Source organism: Ixodes scapularis, unplaced genomic scaffold (genome assembly GCF_016920785.2).
Source record: "Ixodes scapularis isolate PalLabHiFi unplaced genomic scaffold, ASM1692078v2 PGA_scaffold1__304_contigs__length_218370807, whole genome shotgun sequence".
Classification (NCBI taxonomy): domain Eukaryota; kingdom Metazoa; phylum Arthropoda; class Arachnida; order Ixodida; family Ixodidae; genus Ixodes; species Ixodes scapularis.
In genome coordinates, this window is record NW_024609846.1 from 23,911,432 (window position 1) to 23,937,753 (window position 26,322).

Consider the following 26,322-nt stretch of genomic DNA (forward strand, 5'->3'; position numbering starts at 1 on the left):
AGCAAGGTCCGATTCTGTGGTACACTTGTCAAATTGATGGACAGCATCTGGCACGCCCCGGTGAAAGATTAGACCGAGGCTGGGCAGTATCGCGATACAAATGTATCACAAGAGTATCTTAGAGATACTTTTGGGTGTCTGTATTACAGCGGAGCTGTTAAGGGCTAGTTTCCCCAGTATCGTGTCCGTGGTCAAACAAGTCTTGACACAAAACTCAAGACAGCTACTGCCATCTATTAGCGACGGCAGCAACCAGACAACCGGTGGTAGCTGTCCAGAGTTGCCGGTTGTCTGGTTGCCGCTGTTGCTCATAGATGGCGGCAACCTTTCCAAGCCTTTCCCCTCTGGCTTGCCAACTTGTGCCCGGCCATTACTTCATTCCTACCATAGTACAGCTTCGCTGGTCTTCCTTCTTCACCAGAGTGGAAAGGCTGAAAGTTTTTTTTTGTATATATACACTTTAAAAGTGCATTTCTATCTCAGTAGTGAAATACACTTACGATGTACTGATTGTAGCACAATACTCTTCTGGTTACGTTTGTTTTTGACAATTATACCTGTCGGGATTTTATGCTAAACTCAAAACCATGTCATTGGCACGAGGGGTCCCTAACTTCATAATATGAACTCGATACTTACCCCCTCTTACGAGGGGAAAACCTCGAACAAATGCTCAATACATCCCAAGCTTCACCAAAAAAGAAGCACTACCATCTGCTTTCGCCACGGACTGCCTCCTTCACACCTACCGCAGTTCGGGACAAAATATATGTTTGCATGTATCTGCGTCTGTATTCCAAGGTGCTTTTTCGCCATTTTTACGGAAGTATCACAGGGATATCCCGTTACGTCAAGGACAAATGTATCTCAGTACCTGTTTTATGGCCTTAAAATACGTGTTTGTGTCCCGGAAAATACTTTCTTTAGTATCCCTGCCCAGCCCCCATTTCCCCACGTGAAACCGAAATCTCGGTTGCTTTCTCCGCAGTAAGCCTCAGCCAGTTTGCAGGCACCTCCGCCGTGATTCAAACTTGCTAGCTAGGGATCCGTCGGCCAACGTTTTGCCTCTGAGCTACCGAGATACCACGGATGTTCCGCAAGGAAGGACGACATTGCGAGAGCTCTTGCACGCAAGACTGTGTCCCCTGACTTTGTTACATCTTTGCAGCCCCGATTTCTCATTCACTGGGCTCGTGGTCCCCAGGTTCATGGACCCTACGGTTTGCACATGTTGGCAGCAGCAGAAAATTTACGGGAAATCGAGAATCCGTGAGCTTTGTGAAAACTGGGAGCTCACGAATATCAGGATTGTGTAAAACCTTGGGAGATTCTTTCAGTGTTCATAAAAGGGCTTTGCAACCGTAGGACGCTGCTAATGCACAATCAAATATTTCACTAGCTAAACCGAAATTTGTGAGATTGCACATAACTAGTTCAAATTCAGGACAGCCCAGCCAAATGGCAGCTCTTAAAAAAATGGAAATAGAAAGAACATCTCTCTGTTCCTTCTCTGAACAGTCAGTATGCAACCTGTCTCACATCACAGATGACAGCAGTGATCTGTTATTATCCTGGGTAATAAGGATCGACAGCACTCGGGAATTTCCTTCCACGCACAATCACTTGTACCTCCCGTGACCTTCCTCTAAAAAAACATGAAATCAATACAACTCTGCATTCTCCCTTCCCACGCAGTCACAACGAGATTTTGGGTAAGGAAAGGCGCCGGGTGCCTGGCGAAAACAAAACTCGGAGTCCCCAGCTTACCCGATTTTGTGCGCCACTGGTCGTTCTCCAGGCCTGCCAGCAGAGAGGGCAGAGTCAGCTTGACGCCGTGTGCTGTCAGCTTGCTCATCACCGCTTTGGCAGTGTTGTCCGTGGCCTGACCAGACAGCGGGAGATCAGCAGAGGTCACAGAGTATGCACCACTCTCTTTGACAACACTGTTCAGTAGATGGGGCCCCTAACGTGTCCACACCCTGTTGCGCTTTTCTAGGATTGTGCGAATATTCTAATTTTTAAATAGTAGTTTCGAATAATATGATATTCATCACTCACTTTGAAATAAACTGCAATACTCATTATTTTCAAAGTGTTAATCGTACCGGGTTATCCCCGTTGAGCACGCTTCTTACCAACACATCGGTGTTCTGCCGAAAAGCAACACCCGTGGAACACGCTTTCGCGGGTGTGGCTTCTCAGCAGTGCACCAGTGCTCGGTAGGAGGCAAGTTTACAGCAAGTTTTCCAAATTAAACTTGCCGTAACTTTGTAAATGTTGACAACTTTTGGTGGCAAGTTTTGAAGAATAAACAGGCTACTATGCCAGAGGCAGAGATGTCCTCACAACCTATTTTTATCGTTTGTGATGCAATATTCGGTTAGAAGATATTCGGCCCAAACCACTATTCGCTACAAACTCCAAATCCCCAGTTTGCACGTCCCTACTATTTTCTCGCATGGATTAATGACCAACATTAAACTTTGCTCCCTTTGTCGGTGCCCCATGAAAGCCACCTAAAAGTGTACTAACAATGTTTATTATTTCATTTTATTATTTTTATTTTTTTTTGTTTTGCTATTTCTTATTTTTATTTCTTTTGTTTATCTATTTTATTTATTATTTAAATCTGCTGCTCTCGCCGGCCCGTTTGCATTCAAATAAAAGTTTTTACCTTTCCAGATGAACTGTGCTAGTAGCTCAGTGACGGTGGTGTCCAACTGCCACCTCACTGACCCAGGTTCGATCCCCTGTGGAGTTCGAATCTGGGTCGGTGAGGTGGCAGTAGTATATGTAACTTTAAACCCTGTAGTTCTGCCACTAGTTTGTGACGCTCGCTATGATGCTCATTATGAGGCTCGTTCATGACAATTTTCTCATAAGAAAACGACTCATAAAATAGATTGTGTGTTAAAACTGGCCATGCCCTGTTTGCCTCAAGTGTGTCACCCTCTAATATAAAGTAAACAAATCATCTTTGAGGATGGTTTAACTGGACCGAGAAGCCTTCCTGCAAATCAGATACTCTCATTTTTTTTTTTGGTCAATTGCAACGCTTTTAATTACTTATTTTCGCTCCACCTTCCCGATAGCAAAAGAACTTGCCCCATCGCCAAGGTGATCTCGGAGGTCTCCATGTCACCGGTACCCGAGTACGTCACGTTGCAAGCATCGCCAAAGGTGCAGCCTAGCACCGTCAGCGACTCTTATAAAAAACAGCCTCTAGATTTATCCGCGTGAAACGCGTTTCGTCTCGTCAGGAGGGGTCTAGAAATTTGCGAAGCCGAAAAGTGAAGCTGCCGATTAACTCGATGCTGATCGGCCGAGTCAGGTGATGACGTCACTCCCCCTAGCTCGACACTGACTGGCCGATTCAGGCGCGAGATCACGCACGAAGCCACGCTTGATGCTGATTGGCTAGTGATTGCGAAATAAATCATGTGCCACCACTCGCCCGCCAGACGGTGGCTGGATGTTGTCGGAGAAACATCTGCGGCTGTGGAGGGTTCTGGAAGTGTGCCAGGGGTTTAAAACCCGGGTTAGTGCTGGTATCTCCATTCCAGGAATTGCTATGGAGTGTACCTGCCGCACGTTAAGCCAGTCGCTAAACTAGCCAATGAAGAGCGCCGAGAGCGTAGACATCAATCCCAGAGAGATCAGAGTGAAACCACACAATTCACGTGCAACACAATTGCCCAGCAATGTGCTACGCATTTTTTTTCTAGGCTCTCGCGAAGTCTCTGCCCGACAGTCGAAAGGGGGGAAGGGGCCGGCCTTACCTCTCGGACGTACTGGTTGCTGTCACCGAAGCAGAGCAGCAGGTGTGGGAGCACGTGCACTACATAAGGCTCGAACAGGCGCCCCAGCACGCTGCACAGCATCTCGAAGGCCAGCAGGGCACCCTCCTTGCGACGGGCATTCTTCTTGTCCTGGGAACGGAGGGCCACGCAAACTCATCACGAGTGGTCTGCACTGCAGGATGCCCACGCCCCCACACTTGGTCTGAACTAACTTGAAATGGCACCGTTTTGAAGCCTCAATGTGGTGGTCAACGTTTTACCGAGCTTCTTCGGGGTTCTTAGAGACCCCAAAGAAGCCAGAAATAGTATAATAATCTAGAGAAGAAGGCTCCATGCATTTCGGCTGCTTCGGACAACAGGGCATGGACGTGGGTGACCCCAATGGAACCACACTACTGGAGGCACTTTGATATGCACAAAAGACAAAAAAAAAAAGATCCCTCCCGAGGTTCGTATCTATACTGCCAAGGCCGGTTATAACGAAATGGCAGCTACAGCGAAGCAATCACGATTTTCCATTTCCTTTTGCACTTCGTTAATTGAAGTCGGTTATAACGAAATAGCGAAGTGATTTCCGATTCCTGTTGACTTCATTATAACCAGTCTCGATAGTAGTCGCCGACTGACTTGTTGGACACCGATAATTCAAACTGTTGGATATGTCAGAACTAAAAGGGCAAACCGTGAACTACCCCATAGAAATAGTGCATATCCACGACCGGTGTTTCAAACAGCTTGACATCCGAAAGTTAAATTTTTCGGAAAATATTGTCGCGAGCAATCAGAGGGAAACATCACCAAGAAGCCGCCATTTCAGATTCTATGTTGGCTGCACATGGATTGACTTGGTAGTGCTACTTGAGTAGTGCTAGGTCTTACCGCTAGGCGACGCCATGCTATGGCTTTCTTTTCTCTAGTTTTGTGTCATTATCATCATCATTGTTACCATTTTGTTTTGCTCATTCGCCATTCTGCAGTCGCGGACTTGCACCTTTTATCTCGTCTCGGAGAATCATGTTTTTGGTCTACGCTGGCTTGGACGTCATGGCCCCATCTGTTCTCACACCCCCGCAAGTGTTGCTAAGAAGCGCAGAAAGTACTCGATTATAACACTAGAAAAGAAGGCAGCGATTTTCAAGCTCATAGAAAGTGGCCGAACGCAAGCGAAGGCGTAACCTGAAGCAAGGCACTATTGTTGGCTTAGACGTAATAAAGGCGAGTTTTTTAATCTGCTAATTTTAGGGACTGCTCTATTATCAGACTTTTTTCAGTTGCTGCAAAGCCCGAAAAGTCGGTTGGCGACTGTAGTTCTTTCTAGCTTCAATTCGCACGCAACACTGACAGTGCACATTTTATAAAATAAAGTTGGCGAGCACTCGAGCAACTTCAACTCGTCCTGGCAAAACAAACACGGCTAGCCTATGTTCCACTTTCTTTCTCCGCTCTCTTTCCTGAGGGACCACTGATATCAGCACTTACGATTTGTCACATTGTACTTTTCTCTTTACACCCTCGAAAGAGGTGGAGTCTCTTAGCCACATATCAACCACTGCATCGATGGCTTCCAGGGAGTTTCTTTTTCACGTTTTTCCAGCTTTGATTATCCTTGCGATTTGTTTGGCCCCGACTCAGTGGGACGCTTGTGCACAAAGGGACTACAGGATGTTAAGCTTTATTTTGCATAAAAAAAAAAGAGCAGAAAAAATAATTTTTTTATTGCGAGCCTAAGTTTATTTTCTTTTTTTGTCTGACAGATGGCAATGGCATTTATTGCAGATGCGTGTTTCAGCTATCATTGACTGCTTAAAAATTGCATCGATAATGTGGTTAGGACCAGGCCACTGACCAGTCTCAAAGAACGTTTGTGAACCTGGCAAGTAAACTGATATACCCATTTCCACCTGGACCGCAGGGACAAGGAAAAGACGTCACGAAAAAGGTTTACTCCCTCTAAACGCAACGGGGATAATTCCAACAAACTTTCATAATTGCTCTACAACTGAGAGCGACGAGGAGTGCTTTTGGTCCCAGTTGCACAAAAAGGGCTAGGCGGGTCCAAAGCAGGCGTTCCGAAGTTCTCCTACCTGTACGGCCTCGGTAAGGGTGTTCATGATGTCCAGCTGCTTGAGGGAGAGGATGCCCAGGCCCCTGACCAGCCCCGCCAGGCCGTAGGCGGCGCCCCGCCGCTCCCCGTACTGGTCCGAGTTGAGCAGCTGGGTGAGCAGCTTCTGGACCAGCGCTGGTGCTTCCTCCTTGATGGCCGGGATCAGGGGCGGCAGGCAGGAGGCCACGGCCTCTTGCACCTGTGCAAGGGAACGGACCGTAAGCTTCTGCCCGTTCCACCATAAGCGCTCATTTTGTAACATTTGGAAAAGTGCACAATGGAAAAGTACACCTTTGCATACTGTTGACCTAAGGTGTTTGCTCAGGATTTTATGGTACATTGCTTTTTAATCGGTCGGTCGATCAATCAATAAATCAATCAATTAATTACGAAGGGATTCCTGGCTCTTGTATGCACACTGCATGTTAAGGGGCAGTTATCACTGGTTCAAAATGATACAATATATCAATCAACCACTGGGCGCTGATTGATTGATTTAGAGTGGTCACCTATAATTGGTTCCAAATCAGTCAATCAAACAATTATCAGTGTTTGCTGGTTCTCAGATGTGCACTTCATGATAGACACCTAAACTATCATTATTAAAAAAAAATAGAAATCACTATATTAATCAATTAAAAAATCACTGGGGGAGTTCCTGGCTCTCGCATGTGCTTTACATACTAGAGTGACCAGCTATAACTGGCTTGAAATTAATGAATCAGATATTTCCTCAATTAACCAATCAATAAACCAAAGTGGATAAGACAGCCCCAAGAGCTGTAACCAACTTCTGCAACCAGGGAAGAAGCTGGCTGAATAGGGACAACTGCCAAGGACTGCCAGAAGGCAAAAGAGACATTCATGGAACCGTTTTTCCTGTACATACCAAACTTGTCAAAAAGGGTAAGAAATGACTGTGCGGTTCTGGGTTATTCAAGACCTTCGATAAAATCGTAGATGAAAAAACACTGACAAGAGACAAGCAGATGCTTGAAATTGCTCGATACAGTTCTCAGAACAAAGTGGCTTTACTACTGTTACTGGCCCACCAACCAGCTAATTGCATTGCGTGTTTGTTTAGATGGCAGGAGCTCACTTAGCCCCAGTGGGCGTCCAGTGCCTCCGCTACAAATGTGAAATTTAGCCATGGCAGTAACTCTACTAGCCCGGGGTCTTTAACGTGTACCATGCAGTAACGACGATTCACAACCGCACACCGATACGACGCTCGTCCAGATTGGAACGGGAAGGGGCGGGGACTGAACCCAGGATCCCCGGGTTCTGCAGCAAAGCGAGCTTTCACTCCACGTGCTCCGAGCTGGTGTGCGCCAGCCCACTCGGCCACCGATCCCCCCTTTCCAACAAGCTTGGGGCCCCCAACCACCGAGACAGAAAGGTGCCCCAGCCACCCCCCCGCCGTGCCCCGTCTGCCCACCTGCTGCGAGGGTGTGGCCAGGGTGTCGATCAGCTTCTTGACGATGGGCTTGACCCGGTGGTCTTCCTTGTCCAGGTGGCGGGCCAAGGTGCCCATGAGGATGACCACGCTCTGCCGCACCTGGTCGTAGCTCACGTCGTCCGGGGCCTCGTCCAGGAACTTCTCAAACAGCGGCAGCAGCAGGTGCACTGCGCCCTGAGGGGAACAAGGTAGGTCAAGAAGGTGCGTTTACAAAATTTTCAGCTGCACGTTCCGAGAGAAAAGGTGGTGGGCAGTCTCAAACTGTGCACTGGGGACGGTGCTTGGAACGCGTCTCCCACTGGTGCGTTTACCGCATCCTAAAATGTGGTCCCTCAATTTACACCCGATGACATCGTAAATGCCGTCTGCAATCCTGGCGGTGTCACAGCGGCAGTGGTGGACGTGGCAGACACCTCATCTTGCTGCGGGTCGCTTTCCAGCCTGACGGCCCGCGGAAGATTCGGCAACCAGGAGTCGGTACGCCGCAAAGACGGCCTCCCCCCGACGCTTGCATTCTCTACTTCTTTGTTCCGGAACTTGTACGCCCAGCTGCTAGGATCGTGACATCCAACAGCACAACACCCGCCGTTGGTGGCTTCACCCGTTGCCACTTTGGAACCACTTTCGATGTGTGGGCAGAATGCGGAGAGTATGTTGTCTGCTTCTTTCGCAGGGGTTGCAGTGATGTCAGCATGATGCCGAGTTCTCATTGGCTTTGATTGAAAGGATAGTGGGTAAACCTCAATGCTAGAAGCTTTTGGAGCCTACCCACTATTTTTTTTAAATCAGCCAATAAGAGTGCGGTGTTCTTACATCATCGCAACCCATCTGCAAAAAGCAGACAAAATTGCGCTCCGCACTAAACGCTGAACATACAAGCTGGAAAAACGTTCCAGGAACCGAAGTACTGGGGGATGGCAAAATACCCTTTCCATTAGCTCGGTGGTTCTCAAACTTTTCAATCTCGAACCCCTACTTGCCAAGAGTGATGGCCGAGAAACTGTCGCTCTCCTTGGCATTGATGCAATAAAGCAGATGCTCAGAGTTATGCATCAACGAATGGCTTACTGCTTTGTGCTTAAACTGGGAAAACACATTACTAGGGGTAGGGACGGTCAAGGAAATTTGAGAGCTCGGGGAAACCATGAGGACGCAAGGGGGTCCCCAGTGTTCCAACCCAGCTTGAGAACCTATGCATTAGCTTATTCATGACACGTGGTGCGTGCAATTTCTTTGTTGATTTTACCAAACACTTTTAACATTAAGCAAGGTACTAGATTAATAGGAAGTAGAGGTGGTAACGTTTCATTAATCTACAACAAAGGCCTTTACCAACAAGCATACATCATAGCTGCAGCTTGGTCTGGGGCACCTTTGGCAGGATTCGACGAAGGGAGTTCATCCTTAACAGACGGCAGTAACACGACTCAGAGAAAACCGCCCCATTAAAAGGATGGGCAGATTTTGACGAGAGATGGAAACCGAGCCGCAGTAACGAATTGACTCGTTTGTTCTGAGCGTTAAGAGCCGGAAACAAACTCGAGGAAAGAATCCAAGATGCTTTAGCATTCATTATCCACATACAGTACGCTCGTGATAATTCAAACCCTGCTATTTCATACTTCTAATTAATTCAAACAAATTTTTAAATTTTGGTTGTTCCGCTTCCGCGATGTTTTTATTGTATTTATAAGCCACTCAATTCGAACATTGTTTTCATGTAATTCATATTTTTTGTTCTCATGGCCTCGTTGAGCGCGCTTCTTACCGAGCACCCGTGCACTGCAGAGAAGCAACACCAGCAGAGCTAACTTCTGTGCGTGTTGCTTCTCTGCAGTGCACCGGTGCTCGATAAGAAGCACGTTCAACGAGACTAACAGTCTACAATAGACAACTTTTTTGCTGGATGAACAAACCACCCTGGATTTGAACAATATGCTTTGCACACCGAGGAAGAAAACCTCAAAGTCACGGAGGCAGTCCTCTCCATACAGATGCATGCACGTCGGCATTGTCCCTGCAAGCTTCGACAACCCCAGAAACCACAGACACTTTACGGCTCCATAAAGACCTGTTCACGCGCTTGCGGTTGCTTTAGAACAGAGCTGTTGCAATCTCTTACGACGAGAGCACACACTAGCATGCTTCCGCCACCTACGAAGTGACCCGGGAACTGCATTTCACTAGAGCGAAGGTTTGGCGGTATTTGCGAAATCAAATAACGAGTTTTTTTTTCGAAGTGAGCCAAATTCAGAAACTGAAACTAAGCCAATTTTGGCTGAAATTCAGAGTATATCCGGGGGTCCATTGTTTCCAAAAGATATTAATTTGAAATTGGTCATATCACGCGAAAGAAAACAAAAAAACAATGTAAAGGTGGCCACAGTACAGGGTGCAAAACTAGTCCAATAAGCACACATTCCTGTTTATCTCAGTGACAGGCTTAAGCTGAGCTAGTTGGTTCATACTTCAGGTAATTCTAGTTCACCTGGCCTTACCTGATGAGATGCTGTTCATCTCAGTTTCACCTCACATATATTTGGCTCATTTAAGAAAAAAATAAAATCTCCTTTAATGTACATACTATCTACAAGAAACGGTCCTATTTAACAATGTCAAAAATTTGTCAGAGAAAAGAACAGAGAAAAAAAAATGGTGGGTGCACAGGTGTACTATGTTGCATAAATTTCCATAGAACTAAGTGTGGGTGGCATAAGAAATGTGGGGGGGAGGGGTTAACGCTTCGCCAAGTTTTGCATGAGAGTTGCGTGAACTGCCCGTGCCGCAGAGGACCCACTCGGCCGCCGTCCAGAGAAGTGAGCAAAGGTTGCAGAATCACGGCTGCCGGAGCGATGATTATCGCCGTTTCAAGCAGACAGGAATGCGTCGTGTTAAAGCGAGCAAACAAGCAAGCCAGAAGATAAGAAATTTCTGCAGAAACCACTACAGTTGGCTGTCTATCCAGGACAACCTCAAGGACTACGTCTAAGACAACGTTGAGGATGGCGTCCTAGAGGACGACATCAAAGATGACGTCTAGGACGACCTCTAGGGCGATCTCAAGGACGACGCCCAGAACGACCTCTAGGGCGATATTAAGGACGACCTTAAGGATGACATCCAAGAGGGTGACATCAAAGACCATCTCAAGAACAATGTTAAGGACGACCTTTAGGAAGACGTCAAGGTCGTCAGGTGAGAATCTCAGCTCAAACGGTCTACAGCGCATTAGAAGGCCAGAAAGTCCAAGAAATCCAGGGGAGGTAGCTGAAAAATGCTATTGCAAAGGATACGCGTGCACACTGCACGGTTCTCGGCAGCAGGCATGGCACGCCGTCAGGAAGCATGGCAATGCAACCCGATCGGCGTTCCGGTATTATCTGTGTGACGTCACTTCCGTGACCAGGTTTTGAAGACGCTGATCCCCCAACTTTGCACCCCTTTCCAAGCAAAGAAAGACGTAGTTCTACGCAAACAAATGAGCAGTCCTGCGTCAAGCCTTTTCGTGGCGTGCCTGATCGGTGGTTTTTGCTACACCATCCCTTATGGGAAAATGTGGCGGAACCGGCAGAACATTGGAAGCAGATTACCTGCAGTGGCAAGGAAATTTGATTAGGGTCTTTATGGTAAACATAAAGTTTGTGCAAAAGTCGGCGCAAAACACCGTCAATCAAAAATCGTCTTTCTTGGTTGCCCACAGAGGTGCTGACACCTGTGACGCTGGGAGCAGTATCCAACTGCACCCGCTCACACGCAGGCAACAGAGAAGAACCGATTTCAAACGCCGCTCTTTCGTGGAGCTTGTCAACTGATAAATCTAAGAACGTTGCCATGGGGTGCACAGACAAAAGTGTTCGGAACAAAATGGACATCTGACCATTTTGTTCCAACGCTTTTTTTTTACAGCAAAGCTGTTAAGGGCTAGTTTCCCGAGGATCGTGTCCCCGCACAAGAATTGTCAACACAAAACTCTGGACAGCTACCGCCATCTATGAGCGACGGCGGTAACCAGACAACCGGCTTGCCGGCCTCACTCATAGATGGCGGCAACTTTCCAGCCTTTCCACTCTGGTTTGCACCAGAGTGGAAAGGCTGAATTTCTCTAGGCATCGTCCCAGATGTCGTCCTCGAAATCATCCTAGAAGTCGTCCTTGAGGTTGTCCTTGAGATTGTCCTAGAAGTCATCCTTGAGGTCGTCGCAGACGTCCTCAAGGTCATTCTAGAAGTCATCCTTGAGGTCGTCCTAGAAGTCGTCCTTGAGGTCGTCGACCTCTGGGCATCGTCCTTGAGATTGTCTAAGTCGTGCTTGAGGTCGTCCCATCATAGTACAGCTTCTCTGGTCTTCCTCCTTCACCAGAGTGGAAAGGCTGCAAGCTTTTTTTGTTTCGGGGCGTGGAAAGTGCGTCTTTCGGCACAAGCTTTTGGCATCTACGGTGCCACGACAGCATTTTGTTATCGGCTATTTCTTTGAATTTTCCGGAGCGTGTGCAGAGGGAATCGCATATCACGAAAACCCTATCGTATATAAGACGGGTTGTTAACGTTGCGGCGTAGCTCACTGGCAACGCCTCCACTTCGCAAGCAGCAGACCCAAATTCGATTTTCGCGGGCGGCGGGCAATCTTTTCTTGAGGATTTAACAACATGGACAACGGACACCCAACGGCCTACTACGCCAACTACAACATCAACAGGTTCCATAACAGCTATCTGCGTCACATACACGCAAGTGCTCCACAGCTACCCGATGGAAGGCAAGAGAGTGTCCTCTCGTCACAAGAGATTCTAAGGGGTTTTAAGGCACATGGTTGTAAGCAGTCGTGAACCAGCTGAGAGAGAGAGAGAGAGAGGAGATGCGAGGGAACGCACGTTTCCATGGAAGTCGATGAGGGCGACTGCGGCATCCAGCATGGCCTTGTGGACCTGTGGCCGGGGATCGCTCAGGGCCAGTGGTACGAAGAACTGCATGACCTGGGCCACGCAGGCGGTGGGCACCAGGGAGGCCAGCTGTCCCAGTGCTACACCCACCCCACTGCGGGGCTCCCACACGTCGGGAGGGCTCTCCACCAGCACCCGGCCGAAGCTGTCGCGAATCGGCTCTGGACGCTGAAACGGTACATCCGTTCCAAGCCCGTCAAATATTAGGCTTCAGCCATTAGTTCCAAAGCTAGAAGGTCATTTGGGAACTACTGGGCTATTCCCAGTATCCACAAAAAGAGTTTCTTTTTTTTTATTTTCTGGACTGCCCTAGTTGTAAAAATTTTTGAGTCTTCGTAGAAACACCTGGCATAAACTGTTAGTTCCTACATGGTGCACAACATGCAGTTAGATTTCTGTTCATTAAATGAGAACAACATATTGTCTTTCTGCTCGTTCAAAAAGAGTTCTACTAAAAAAATTAAGACAAACAAACATGCTTCCATCCTAAGGTAGCTAAGGCAATTAGATGTGTGCCAGAGAAGAACAGAGGAGCAATTCAGATTGCCCGAAAAGCTTCCAGAATTTTGTGCTTCGGTCTATACTCCTTGCCACTAGTTTCGTGCAGTACAGGTGAAGGCAACGCCAGGCGAGGGAAGAAAGGGCAAGCACTAGGAAGGCTGGGGAGGAGGAGAGAAACCTCCACTCTTCTCAAACGTTCCTAGTGCTCTCCCTTTCTCCCCTCGCCCTTCACTGCCCTCCTCCTTCGTCCCGCCTTCCTAGAGCTCGCCCTTTCTCTCTTTGCATGGCGTTACCTTCGCCTGCACTGCACACAACTAGTGACACGGAGTATAGACATCTGTTACGAAAGCACCAGTCTTGCCCACAAAAAATCGAACTGGTGGAAGCCAGCGCACCATAAATATGGCAGTAGTACCTCTTTATAGTAAAGGCTAATACGATCAAGATAAGGACGTGATAAAGCGAAGTTAAAGTATGCTGCAATACCCCTACAGGGCTGCGAGGTACACATATTGAAATGACATGATCATAGGGAGATCCTACCGTACCAAGCGTGTGACCACAATCTCACTCTCCTTTAATCTGATAGTGTCTCCCTAACAGTTGTGAACTCACTTTCCTCACCCTGACCCTTTAAGAAAGAAAAGAGAGTGTGCACCTGCAAGTACTTCTCGTAGGTCTCCATGAGGCGCAGCAGCACCTCCTGGAAGCAGTCCGGGAAGGCGGCAACCAGGGCCCGGAGCGCCCCTGCAGCGGCCACCCTAACCTCCGCATGCGGGTGGCCCACGTCCCCCAGCAGGCGGCTTGCCATGGCCGGCTCGGGCTCCAGCAGCAGCTCACGCCACAGCCTGGGCACACGCACGTCCCTTGTCACTTACCCCCCTTAGCACACACACAGTTCGAGGAAAGACCCATATTCAAAGAGGGTGGCCCAAACAAAACTATCGAGGAAAAATGCAGAGCCCTTTCACTCCACGTGAAGATAGAGGACCAGTGAAGCTGCTATCTTTACACCGTCTAGGACGATGCCTAGAAGACGACATCTAGGACGACCTCAAGGACGACTTCTAGGACGACGCCTAGGACGACCTCAGAGAAGACATCTAGAACGACCTCGAGGACGCCTAGGACGACCTCGAGGATGTCTGGGACGACCTCAAAGATGACTTCTAAGACGACCTCGAGGATGATGTCTAGGACCACCTCAGGGATGACTTCTAAGACTACCTCGTGGACAACCCCTCGGACGACCTCAAAAACAACTTCTAGGACAACACATAAAAAAATTCAGCCTTTCAACTCTGGTGAGAGCCAGAGTGGAAAGGCAGGAAAGGTTGTTGCCCTCTATGAGCGGCGGCGGCAACCAGAGAATCGGCAAGCCGGTTGTCTGGTTGCCGCCGTCGCTCATAGATGGCGGTAGCTGTCCAGAGTTTTGTGTCGACATTTGTTTGCCCGCGGACACGATACTGGGGAAACTAGCCCTTAACAGGTCTTGTGGCCCCATGATCCTCAGACCCATAGTGACACCGGCTATGAACCACTGTACATCATATGATGATGGTTCCACTATGTCACTGGTGTGATCTGCAGTCGCATGACATCATCGGCGTGATGCGGTAACGTGAAATAAATCGCGTGACTACAGCACGCGACTGGATGTAACGTTACGGGGTGCGATGACCCCGTGGGACCCCGTGACTACAGCACGCGACTGGATGTAACGTTACGGGGTGCGATGACCCCGTGGGAGCCAGGGGATACCACGTTTTCGTGAAGCTCTAGACTTAGCAACTTGCTCATAAAGGCATTTTGCTTTAAGGGTAACTGCAAAGAAAAAAAAGATTTTTTTTAAACAGCCGAATTTGGACAACATGTCAAAAAACATTTTTTCCGCGAGAAAAAAAAAAGTTTTTCCAGCAATATTTATTGCGCAAGACTGATTTTAGTTTGCGGCTATTTCGTCCGTTTCAAATCGCGCGCCACAAAGTTGGTGCTCCGTGACCTTTAGCACCGATTGGCTGCTATACTTCTCATTGGTTAAGAGTTTGATTGACTGCTTGACTGCTTCGAGATTCGCACCGGGTGCACCGAACGTCCGTGACTAGACACAGCTGTTACGTACAAAACCTGGCACAGCCAGGTTATTACGTAATAGCTGTCCGTAGAAGGCTTCGGACGTCCGAATACTGCGTTAGCTGACAGATTATTTTTCTCGGCTTCCGAACCATCTTACGTAAAATTGTTTGAATGAATGTGTACTGTTATCGTGAATCTTGGCTTGTGATTGCGGCTTTGTAGATTATCTTTTTCGTTTTGCTGGAGACACAAACAACGGGCCTAACAAAATCGGTTGCATATTCCGCGTACCTAGCAAAAGCACTTCCCCAGTCACCTACGAAAAGCGGGAAACACGGAGTTCGCACCGTACCGACTTCCCAGTTTTTTACCTGCTTTAGAGCAGTTTTTACCAGCTGGCTGCTAGTAGGTATGTCTACTGAAACTGCAACTCGAAACTAGGGGCAGTGTCAGAGAGCAAAGAGACAAAGTTCCGAAAGCTTGCTCGCCCTCTTCAATTTCTAAACTCTCAAGTGATTGTACCGTAATAAATGCACAACGCCTCTTCCCCCCTCCCCCCCTTTCAGAAAAAAAGCACTATGTTCACTACGTACAAAATGGTCTCAGTTCATGCACCTGTGGGCAGGTAGCAAATCTTGCCCAAATTTATTCACACCGCGATGAGCGCAACACGTCGCTGTGCATGAAGCATAAAAACGGCAGATTTAGGAAAACAATTCGGAGTCCATTGTTTAATTAAAACAATGTAATTTTGTTGAAACCGCCCGCAACTTTTTACTCGCAGTATGCGTCGGGAATCTTCCACATTTTGAAACGGAACGAAGGAAGATTTACTTTTAAGGGGACACACTTCCTAGGGGGGTCAACTTTTGAACCCTTGTCTTAAAATTAATGAAATTTAAAGGGTAGGCTGGTGGTCATGCTAGAGGGTGTATAACAAAATTTCAGGTCTGTCGGTTATATGAGAAGGAAATTAGAGTAGCTTTTATCAGCAACACGCCTACATTGTTTAGTTAATCTATCGTCAAAAAACTATCACGATATTCAAGATTTTTATTTGTTAGATATGTATTAGAATGCCTAGAGGGTGCGGCTATGGAACGTTTTTTCTAAAAAGTCATTTATTTCTACAAATTTTCTCTTCTGCAAAATTGGTCAACTTTTTGGTCTTCTGTGTCTTCGACAAAATGTTCATATTTTTTATATAACAAATCCGTAAAGTGACAAAAAAGTTCCATAGCCGCATTCCTTATTAAATTTCAGTCAGGAAAAGGGAAGAATGAGCCTCCCCTGTTTTGCCATTATCAAACGATAGATTGACTAAAATGGAATTTATACCAAAAAGTCGAACGGCGGAAAATGCGTTCAAAGTACTCCAAACCCTACCCTTTCTTTAGCTTTGGTGGACAGAAAATAATTTATAAAAAATTAACTATGCAGTGTAAATTAATTAAACTTTTTTTTGGGATACTCTCTAGATGTTGGTGGATGTAAATATGTAATTTTTCAAAATCAACTTTTTTTCCCGAAATTTTTTTTTTCTGGGCAGTGTCTCCCCTTAAAAACGCTCGCTGCGCCCTCCCGGACCAGTTTGACTGGATCAGCTGACGACGATGGGACTGAACCCGTTGAACCTTAACCCCACAACAATTAATTTGCGCTCCGTGTTAGTGTGGGTGTCAACTTCCAAGCACTGCACCACACACACCACGAACGTTTCAGTTCTTTGTCGCATCGCCGTGTTGCCCCAAACAGAACGAGATCGCCGAAGTCAACGCAGCGCTGTCGTGAACGTTGGCTTGTGGTAGTGCACTCGCGAACCCTGTGATTCCCTTCGCTTTCAAAGCATACACAACGATTACGAATGATCCTTTCCGTCTTCCGGGAACATCACAGGGGCACTTCTCCGGTCACGTCTTCGCTATGTGCTCGCAACCGCGCAGCTTCTCGTGTCCCGTCAAACCAAAACAATACCGGCGCCATGTTTAACGTGCGTTGTTGCCAGATCTTACCGGAAGTCGAGATGCTGCGTCGTTTAACTCTGCAGCCCAAGAGCAAATCCAAGAGTGAGGGGCGGGGCGTACTTCTCCTCCGCGGGAGTCGAAAGAGCGGGAGTTTCAAATATGGAGAGGTTCTGACTCCGACTAAATTACGTCTTGAGGCGTAAATATTGGTAAAAAAGATTATTTCTTTCGCGGAACATTTGCTTTGCGACATGCTTGTTCCAATTAGGTTGTTTAAAAAAGCAGTTTTTTTCTTTGCCGTTACCCTTTAAAAGCCAGCTGCCACGAACGAAGCTTTGTACAAACCGAGGTAAAACCCCGCCGCTCACTTTTCGGCAAGTGCTTGTATCTCTTCCTTGGAGTCGAACTTTGCCACCCAAACTCGGGATGCCAGTTCCAGGGCGTTGGACGGATCCTTCTCTTTGGTAGGCAGTACCAGCTGCAGCATCAGCAGGCACTGCGAGAAACCGACAGTTGACACGTAAGACGGACGTCCATCAAAAGGTTGCTCGCTTACGATCATTGTGTTTGCAGGGCAGAGCTGCGTTCAAGTTTCAAAGGGCAAAATAGTGAAGGCGAGTTGGTTCATTACGCACTAAAAGCGCCAAAAGATAGGGACAGAGTAAAGGCGACGGCAACACAAGGCGCTTCACCTTGTTGTCGTCTTAACTCTGTCCCTGCCCTTTGAAGCTTTTAGCGCGTAACGAACCAACTACGGTTGGCTCGCGGTAACTCAAACTCAAATATTTCATGCCTCTGGTTGATTACAACAAATTTCAAAATTTGGGTAGTCCCGTTAGGTTTTCAGTGTATTTATAAGCCGCTTAATTCCAACGGTGTTTTCTTTTTTGTTCTCGCGGCCCCATTGAGCGTGCTTCTTTCCGAGCACCGGTGCACTGCGGAGGAGCAACATGCAAGGAGCTCGCTTCCAAGCATCAATGCACAGGCAGAAAGATAAACCTTGACATACTTTGTTTTGGTCCCCCTAAAAGATTGGCTAGCCACAATCCTTCCTTTTACATGTAGCAACACGGCTGGAGCGTGGCACAAAAGACCTCTCACCAAACGGAAACTAAAAAGACACGAGAAAATATTCTGCAATGCGTGTATACCAGCCCACTGACTTTTCAGTGTTACTGGACGGAAGCAAAAGAATAGGGAACCATGGCTGAACTAGGCAACATCAATAACATGCTGTAAAAGCTTTAGTATTCTCACTGTCTTGCCTATCCACATTGAGCCACTACGGGGAAACCATAAAAATGAAAATATCTCGCATTCCAAGTCAAAATTGTGCGGCGACAGCAGTGCCTCCTGGAGGGGGAAACACCACCTATGGCTACGTAGTTATGGTGCTCTACAACAAATGGCACGCAGCATATAAAAAAATGTCACACCTTGAAAAAAAAAAAGTTCTTTTATAAGTCGCATTGTTGTATAAACGCACAAAGAAAAATGTTAAAAAAAAACCGCAACTTATACACCAAAAAATACAGTATCTCTTTTTTTTTTTTTTTTCATTTTGAGAAACAGCGCGAATACCACACGAACAATAAGAAGGAACACACAGGACGAGGCGCTGGCTATCAACTTTCGATTCAGAACCCATACATAGACATTCACACGAGGACGGCTTCTTCTCGCGTGAATGTCTATGTATGTGTTCTGAATCGACAGTTGATAGCCAGCGCCTCGTCCTGTGTGTTCCTTCTTCTTGTCTGTGTGGTATTCGCGCTGTTTTTCAAAATGAATTCATACCAACTCGCCCAACTTTCCATTACAGTATCTCTATTGCTGCGAGTTTGCTAGAACGTCTTGCCATTTATAACTGGTCATTTTTATTGACTCATGCCCAACAAACAATATGCCATCAAAAACAAGCTTCCACAAAGAGCACTTGAGTGCCCCTCTAATTTTGTTTTGAGGTGTCATGCGCTTCTAAACAGTCCACAATAAACATTTTTACGGGCCGAATAAACTTGTGCCATGCATTTCACTAATGTTTCAAGTGTGGTATATACCTGCTTATGATTATTAAGCCTGTGTAGAGGAAATCATCAAATATCTGCTTTGTATCTGTAGTCATCCATACAGCAAATGATGCTTTTCTCTCGCTTCGTATTTAAATAAATTTCTGATAATCTAAAACGAGATTCATGGCTTCCTGGAAGTTGAATTAATGCGTCTACTGTAGTCAAACTCGCCGATTTGAGTTGGTTTATGGTTAAGAAAGAAAAACTAAATCCCGACCCGTTCAAAACATGCCAAAAAAACATCAATATGTCCCTCGGCGTTTTACCAAATGTCTACGTCAAAGTGGCTTCGCCCTTCACCAATACAAAGCAAAAGAAACCAGTGTAGAAAACCAAAAAAACCAGGAGTACCGTTCCTCAACTGACATAGCCATAGTCAGCCCTGAAGATGTCACAAAACCCGAGTTAGCTTCATACGGACGCGAAACCTTAGTTAGCTTCACATGGTCGCAAAACCCAAGTTAGCTTCACATGGTCGTGAAATCTGAATCAGCTTTCGTTAGAGTGCAATTCTGCATAAAGAAAAGAGGGGAGGGGCGAGAGGGCGTCCCACCTGCAGGGCGGTCTCCCGCACAACCAGCTCGGGGCAGTAAAGGGCCGACAGGAGCACCTTGATCTCGGCCACCTCGGCTCGACTGCAGCCTTCCAGGCCGCTGATCGAAAAGCACACGTCCACCGCCACCTTCTGGGCCAGCCGCTGCAACAGTCCAGGTGCCTCGTTTTTCATCAACTTATTCCCTCGCAAAGAGAGTACAGAGTCGACGCTTTGATCACCATCACAATGAAAGCAAACTGAGGCATCGATCTACATAAGGATACAATTAGTAAAAGCTACAAAAACTAGCAAAGGGCACATACCTAGAAATCCCCAATGAAAGCGCACCAACGGTTAAGAAATAGAGAATAGCGAAACCTTTCAGGATGAAGCAGTAAAATACAGGAGAGGAGGGGCCCCACACAGTGTTCTTTAACCAACTCCAACACTATTTTCTATGTTTCACTATTCCCCACTATAGACTGACATAAAAAAATGTTAAATAAAAAATCTTGGGAACTCTATTGTAGCAGCTTTCTGTTTCGCGTAAGTTCATAGCGTTTTCTGCATGCTGCAATCGTGATAAAATAAACTTCACTTAACTCTGTTGGAGGTGTGGCCAACATTTCCATCACATCTACTCAATTCAGAACAACAGGTGCATCCTCTTTTAAGTGGTAGCATGATGGCTGAGGAGAGTCCTGTACGACACTGCTTGAATTTGATCGGGTGGGCGATGCTTCGGTAGTGTTTATTCTACGAATTTTTAAAGGAACACTCTGGCGATTTTTCATGGTCGTTGATTTGCCTCAAAAGTGGCTCAAAGCACCGATAGACACGGCTGTACCAGTTCCCAAAATACTGTGTGAAAAGAAAAACGATTCCCGAAGTTACTGAATTTTCTAATTTTGTTTTCATCATGATTCTTAGACCGAAAGACCCTGCTGGCAACATTGAAGTGCAGCAACAGAAATGGTACAAAGTGGGCAGTAAGCCATGTTCCCAATTGATTACAAGATGTTTGATGGTGGAAAAAGAATGCTTGGTAGCCGATTCACTGAGAAGCACGCAAAAAACACTCGACATACTCTGTTTAAGACTACCTGCACGACCTGAAAGTCTGTACCATTTCTGACGACACACCCCTGGAGAGCACGTGGAAATTTAAATGCTGGTTTCGGCATCGTCTTCATTTACGGTTTTCTCAATAGCCATTTTGTATTTCAAGAAAATAAATAGCATACAGTGAAGAGTGAAGTCCGGGTACTCAGAAAATGCAATTTGTTTGGATAGCTCAGAAAACGGCTGGTGTACAGAAGAATGGGATGCAGAATCATTCAGGATTATACAGTAAGCATACTTTATAAATTACAGCACATTTAACGGCACAAGTGCCACAGCATGTCGTAAACTTGCTGGCAACGGTCCAGTAAAACTTGTTTCCTTTCATTCATCTCATCAAGTTAGCAGACAAACGTGAATCAAAGGGTCTTGCCTGAATGCGGCCTGTTGTTCGGCCGAGGAGGCTGACAATGGCCTCCAGCATTTTCTCGACGGGAAGGTTCTTGGGATTATCCTGTAAAACAAGAATAAAACAAGAATAAAGCAAGCACTTTGCTCCATTTGCTGCTAGTCAAGGCAGTTATTTTAGACATCATGGTCTGTTTAGAAGGGCCGAGGCAATAACTGGTCACAGAAAATGCGTTTCAGTCTCGTTTCAGTGCATGGGAGCTGTAGAGAGTGCCTGTTGCAGGCACACAGCACAATATGCCTGTTTCATTTAATTGCACCAGTCAACACCGGTGCAGAAAAGCGTAGCGCGGTGCACAAAATGCAGGATAGTGTATAGTTCCGGTACGTTTTAAAGGGGCGGTGCAACGATATTCAATTGGAATATTTTTCCCTTTACACGAGCTCACTGGCACTAGTGGGACTCGAGGATACTCGCACGCAACGCCACTGACCAAGAAACTCCTTTGTTGCGCTGTAATTTCAAGGACAAAACCGAGATTTTTCATTCAATCTCTCCTTCGCAAAACCTGATGACGTAGCTGGGCGGTAGCAGTACCGCCCAGTGACGATATTTGAATGAGGCTCATAGATTGGACCCGAGCGTGGCGTGGACACTCGATTTGGGCTCGTGATAATCGATAGCTCTAGAAGCATTTGGGTAGTGTCTTTTGTCCAATCGCTGCAATGACGGCAACAGCTGAACCCATGACAATGTCCGGAACTCAGCGCGTGTCCTGTGCTTTGCCAACCCCAGCGCATGGCAATGATCAACATTGGCGGCATATAATCGGCTCCAGATCACGTGGCTACTTGTTCTGGCTGCGAGTTGAGGGGGTGAACTTTGCTCGTTTTTCTTTATTTTTTTTTCTGCGACTTCGATTGCGTGTGGTGAAAAGCGAACGGGTATTTCACAGGTCAATAATGTCAGGGATCCGTTCTAAGCGGTATTTGCGCAAAATACAAAAATCGTTGCATCGCCCCTTTAAGATATGCTGCATTCAAAAACCTAATACAACAGTGTGCACCGAGTGTAGCTGGTGCAGGAGGTGTAGGCCAATCGAATGAGCCTTTCCAAAGTTCTCAAGATTTAGGGGATTATTTCATTCCAAAACCGCTCGCCTCCACAGGGCTCGGTTCCTTGTCCATCTATCAAAGTGGCAAGGGCCCCCACTCTCGAGAATTCTCACTACAGCCCGAGGGCAGCGAATGAGTGGTTGCCTTGGTCAGCTGCTAGTTGGCGTGGCTGGTGGCCAGAAAGGGTAACTTTGGGCGGCATATACCACCAAACGACTGGACACAAACTCCGCATAACGGTTGGGAAGGACACTCGTGTTCAAGCTTGAGATTGTGTCCAATGATTGTGGCAGTGGGTCGACTCAGATTTGCGAGGATTCCGTATGAGACGGCGCTACCTGCTGTGCCAGACAGAAATTAGAGTAAAGACGCAGGCGAGCTGGTGACGAATCATAGTAGAAAAACTCTGAGACACTTGTCTCTGGGTTTTTCTATTATGATTGTCTGTCCAATCGGCACAGGGGCGCGAGAGCGAGCTGAGCAAAAGGGTGAAACGGCGTGCACTCACCAGGCTGAGGGGCTCCCTGGCGCGCATAAAGGAGTGAGCGCTGAGCACCTGCAGGCACTGGGTGACCAGCTGGTCCCCCGAGTCCGGGCTGGCCAGCACCAGGCGCAGCAGGGGGAAGGCGAAGCAGAAGGCGGGGGAGGCCAGGCGACGGCTGCCCCCACAGGTCAGGTCGTGGAGGCGACCCACCACCCGCTGGGTGCACTCCTCCAGGTCCTCCTGGGTCCAGCGGGGGTCCAAGGGGCAGCAGGGCCCCGCCAGCCGTAGGGTCAGGAACCCCACCCACTGACCTGGGCACGGGCGGGACGCAAATCGGCGACTTTCGGTAACTGCCCTTTAAAGCATGGTAGGTTCTCCAGCTGCATTCCTACATTCGGTGCCAAAGTTTTCTGCGCGACTGGTAAAGTTGGAACGCCTGCAAAATATGACGCTCGAGGCTGATTTCACCCAAACAAAGTCGCGACCCTTTCTCAGGCACCCAGCTAGGCTGAAAGTGTAAGCTGCCATGGGACGTTGCAGCTATGCCGAGCTGGAACAGTGAGGGGACAAGACGAAATGAGGGTGAGGGGACGAGAGGAGATAAAGTGTTTTGGGGCTTGTAGCGTGAGTTTAGGATGCAACAATTTTGTGTCAAACGAAGATTGATGCAAACTATGCACGTAACCGGACACAAGTATTCCCAGTGCTGCTGACAACAAACCTTGAGCAAGAGGCAAAATCAACTTGGCACCCAGCTAAGTTATGGCAGCTTCCGTTTTCGAAATGCTTAGCGAGATTTAGATTTTCTAATGCTTCTTTGTGAGAGCATTCCTGCATTAGAATGTGAACTCGTTTCTGTGTGCATCGAAAGTGGACCATTTAGCGAGTGAAAGGAAGAATGCCCAGATTGGAAAGCTTTTAATTGACAGGGGTTGATTGATGCGTTCGGACAAAACTTCCCCCCGTTTTTAAGCTTCAATTGAATGGCCACATGCTAAATTGTATGCGGAGTGCAAGTTTGTCTGCTTCGTGCACAGGGGTTGCGATAACATCAGAACACCAAATTCTTATTAGCTGATTGAAAAAATAAAAATATATAGTGGCTAGACCTCAAGCAGGCACATAGCCAGGATTTTTCTGCCAAATTTAGTGGGAAAAGTCTTCTGCCAAATTTAGCGGGCAATTTAGCGGCAAAATTAGCGGCCTTATGCTTGCACGAGGCTGAGAAGCAACAGCAGGCAAAGATTAAGAAGCCAAACTGAAAGAAAGTGTGCAAGGACACTTCCAGCTACTTTGCAGGATCATTCTAACCTCAAAAATGTTTGTGCAACTTTCAAGTGCCGTTTTCTCAGAATTTATTTTGTTTCTTTCAGTGGTCTTAAGAGCGCTATATCTTAGAAACTGCTGAATGGATTTGAGCGCTGTTTCCTGTTCCTAAATAACATTGTGAGGGCATGACAATTTTCTTTTTTTGATAAATTGAGTCTGGAGTTCATAAATAAACAAACTAAATTTGATGGATGTGGTTATAACCAAAAATATAAAATTCAGTATTGCAAAAAATGTTTTTTGTAAAGATAATATTGAAAACGGCCTTGCCTACCCCTAGTGTGAATTTATCCAGGAATCATTTTAACAAATTTCGCACCACCCCTACCTCTGCAAATTCTCGAGGCCCGGAATACCGTATTTGCTCGATTCTAGGCCGACCCCCCAAAACAGCAAGGCCAAAAAAAAAAAAAAATCCTCGATTCTAGGTTAGTCAGAAACGAACGGTAAAACACCATAAATTATAAACAGAACGGCAGTTATTTCCGATATGCAATACTAGATCAGCTACGAAGCCGACGGGGCTGTTAGCGGTCTATGTCCGCGTTTTCAAATAAAGATGTGAGCAACGCCATGAGTCGCCGTGAGCAACAAACAAAAGTAAAAATTTTTTTGTGTGCGTTTGCGAAGGAGAGAAGGGAGGGGGCAAGGAGCAAGGTGCATGGCTGGCATGGCGCCATCGCGTCCTTCTCCCTCCCTTTCCCCCCCTTGCGTAGCGAGGGTCATGCAGGAGTTGCACGGCAGCGGAGGCGAGAAACCCGACGCCCGAGGTATGCTCGCGATCGGCGGCCACCGTGGGGCGGCCTGCTGCTGTTTTGGTTGTTTTCGTGCACCAGAAGCTTTCTGAAACATGAAGCGGCACGACTCTACGGCGACGAATAAATACGACAGTTTCGGTTTCGGTAGCTGGCGTTGCCGCGAAGTGGTGTAGGCGGGAACCGCATCCTCGTTTCTAGGCCGACCCCCGAGTTCGGATTTTAATTTTTTTATAAAAACCGTCGGCCTAGATTCGTGTAAATACGGTAATAGAAGCACATGAACTATTATGACGAACCCCCGTCACTTGACACCTAGCAAGTACAGGACCATAAAACTTTGCAGTTACCCTTGTGTTGGTGTTATGAGCATGCCCTGACAATTTCATCGTGATATCCCTAAAAATAAAAAAGTTTGTTTTTGGGGTCAACGTCCTATCAGAACTGGGCACATTTGATGAGTCAGCAGGACTAGATAATCGGAGGAAGGCTCACCAAAGTGTCTGAGGTCCGGGGGGAAGAGGACGTCCTTGAGCCCGAGGAAGGCCTGCACCACGTAGGGGGCTGCCAGACGACTGCTGAAGAGCGACGTCAGTGCCTGCACCACCTCGGGGAACAGCGGAGCCCCGTGAAGGCACACCGTGGGCGCCGGTGCAGACAGCGCCGCCCCCAGCAACTGCAGCGCCCTCTCCACCGACTCAGCCAGCTGAAGCAAAACGTGGTATCCGGCTGTCACAGTGGGTTGCCAGAAAGTTGCAGCGCCAGAAAAGCACCACCTTCCCGTTAACCCAGGGGTCCATTCCAGTTTTGGTCAATGCGAGATCTAATTAGCCTCTTGTGGAGCGAGCGAAGATAGCGTTCGTCGACAGTTTGTCTGCTAACTTAAGCCAAGAAAGTGGTTTCTCTGTTACGAAGCATCATTAGAGGCAGAAATGAAACGAGAAAACACCGTACGTCGTTTGCTAGCAGATAAAAAAAAGTTCATCGTCTGCTACGAACAGAGTGCCGTGGCAAAGTGAAATCGGGTGCAGGCTAAAATTGGGACCTTCTGCCATCTCCCATTGGAAGCCATTGAAAACTTGCTCTTCATTTGGCAATCTCAAGTTGTCCCACTGCCATGCGCAAGCAACATCGACCGGTGGTCGAAGTACTACTAAGGACAAGCACATCAGAGGCCGCGAGACCTTTCTCGTTATTTGTATATTGGAAAGAAATTTTCACCAAAATGTCGCCCAACTGTAAAGTCGCGAAGGAAGTAACTCGGGAACGGGTCAAGCATGTCTCGGTCAATTACGAGGAAGCTGCGGTGCCCCGTCCAATCGGTAGCCGAGAACGCTCTCGCCTCGAGCAAATTCGGACACCAGGGCAGTGGATGGACAAACGTGTCTTTCGAATGTCCGGCTCCATGCCTTCCGCCGTGCTTTGGCTGCTTGCGCATTAAACGTCCAAGCTTCGTCGAAGGTAGAAAGCTTGTGCTGGAGGCGGGACAACTGAAGCACCTCCCTGCCGTTCTCGTCTTGACAGCGACTATAGTTGGTGCTGCTGGTGTGGCCACAAGCGGCACTTTGGGCAGCATGTTTCGTAGAAAGGAAGAACACAAGCACCGCATGACTGAGCGGACGAACACATGGACATTCGAGCGCGAGTTCAGGTCCGACAATCCCAGCCATGTGACGTCTCGAAGTTGCGAGAGTACCGCGCAGATGGCGCTACCCGTCAA

General features: G+C 47.4%; 1 protein-coding gene across 1 annotated transcript in view; it reads right to left on the reverse strand.

Moving 5' to 3' along the window:
• LOC8033790 (eIF-2-alpha kinase activator GCN1) overlaps window positions 1-26,322 on the reverse strand; it is a 109,176-nt gene that overhangs the window by 39,652 nt on the left and 43,202 nt on the right. Inside the window, exons 23-33 of the mRNA XM_042290660.1 lie at window positions 25,098-25,308; window positions 22,543-22,829; window positions 20,944-21,024; window positions 19,467-19,610; window positions 17,210-17,337; window positions 13,460-13,649; window positions 12,232-12,468; window positions 7,343-7,537; window positions 5,885-6,103; window positions 3,780-3,929; window positions 1,768-1,882 (exon numbers count right to left, since the gene is read on the reverse strand). Of these exons, the coding sequence (XP_042146594.1) occupies window positions 1,768-1,882; window positions 3,780-3,929; window positions 5,885-6,103; window positions 7,343-7,537; window positions 12,232-12,468; window positions 13,460-13,649; window positions 17,210-17,337; window positions 19,467-19,610; window positions 20,944-21,024; window positions 22,543-22,829; window positions 25,098-25,308 (1,957 nt within the window). The remainder of the gene's footprint in view (window positions 1-1,767; window positions 1,883-3,779; window positions 3,930-5,884; window positions 6,104-7,342; window positions 7,538-12,231; window positions 12,469-13,459; window positions 13,650-17,209; window positions 17,338-19,466; window positions 19,611-20,943; window positions 21,025-22,542; window positions 22,830-25,097; window positions 25,309-26,322) is intronic.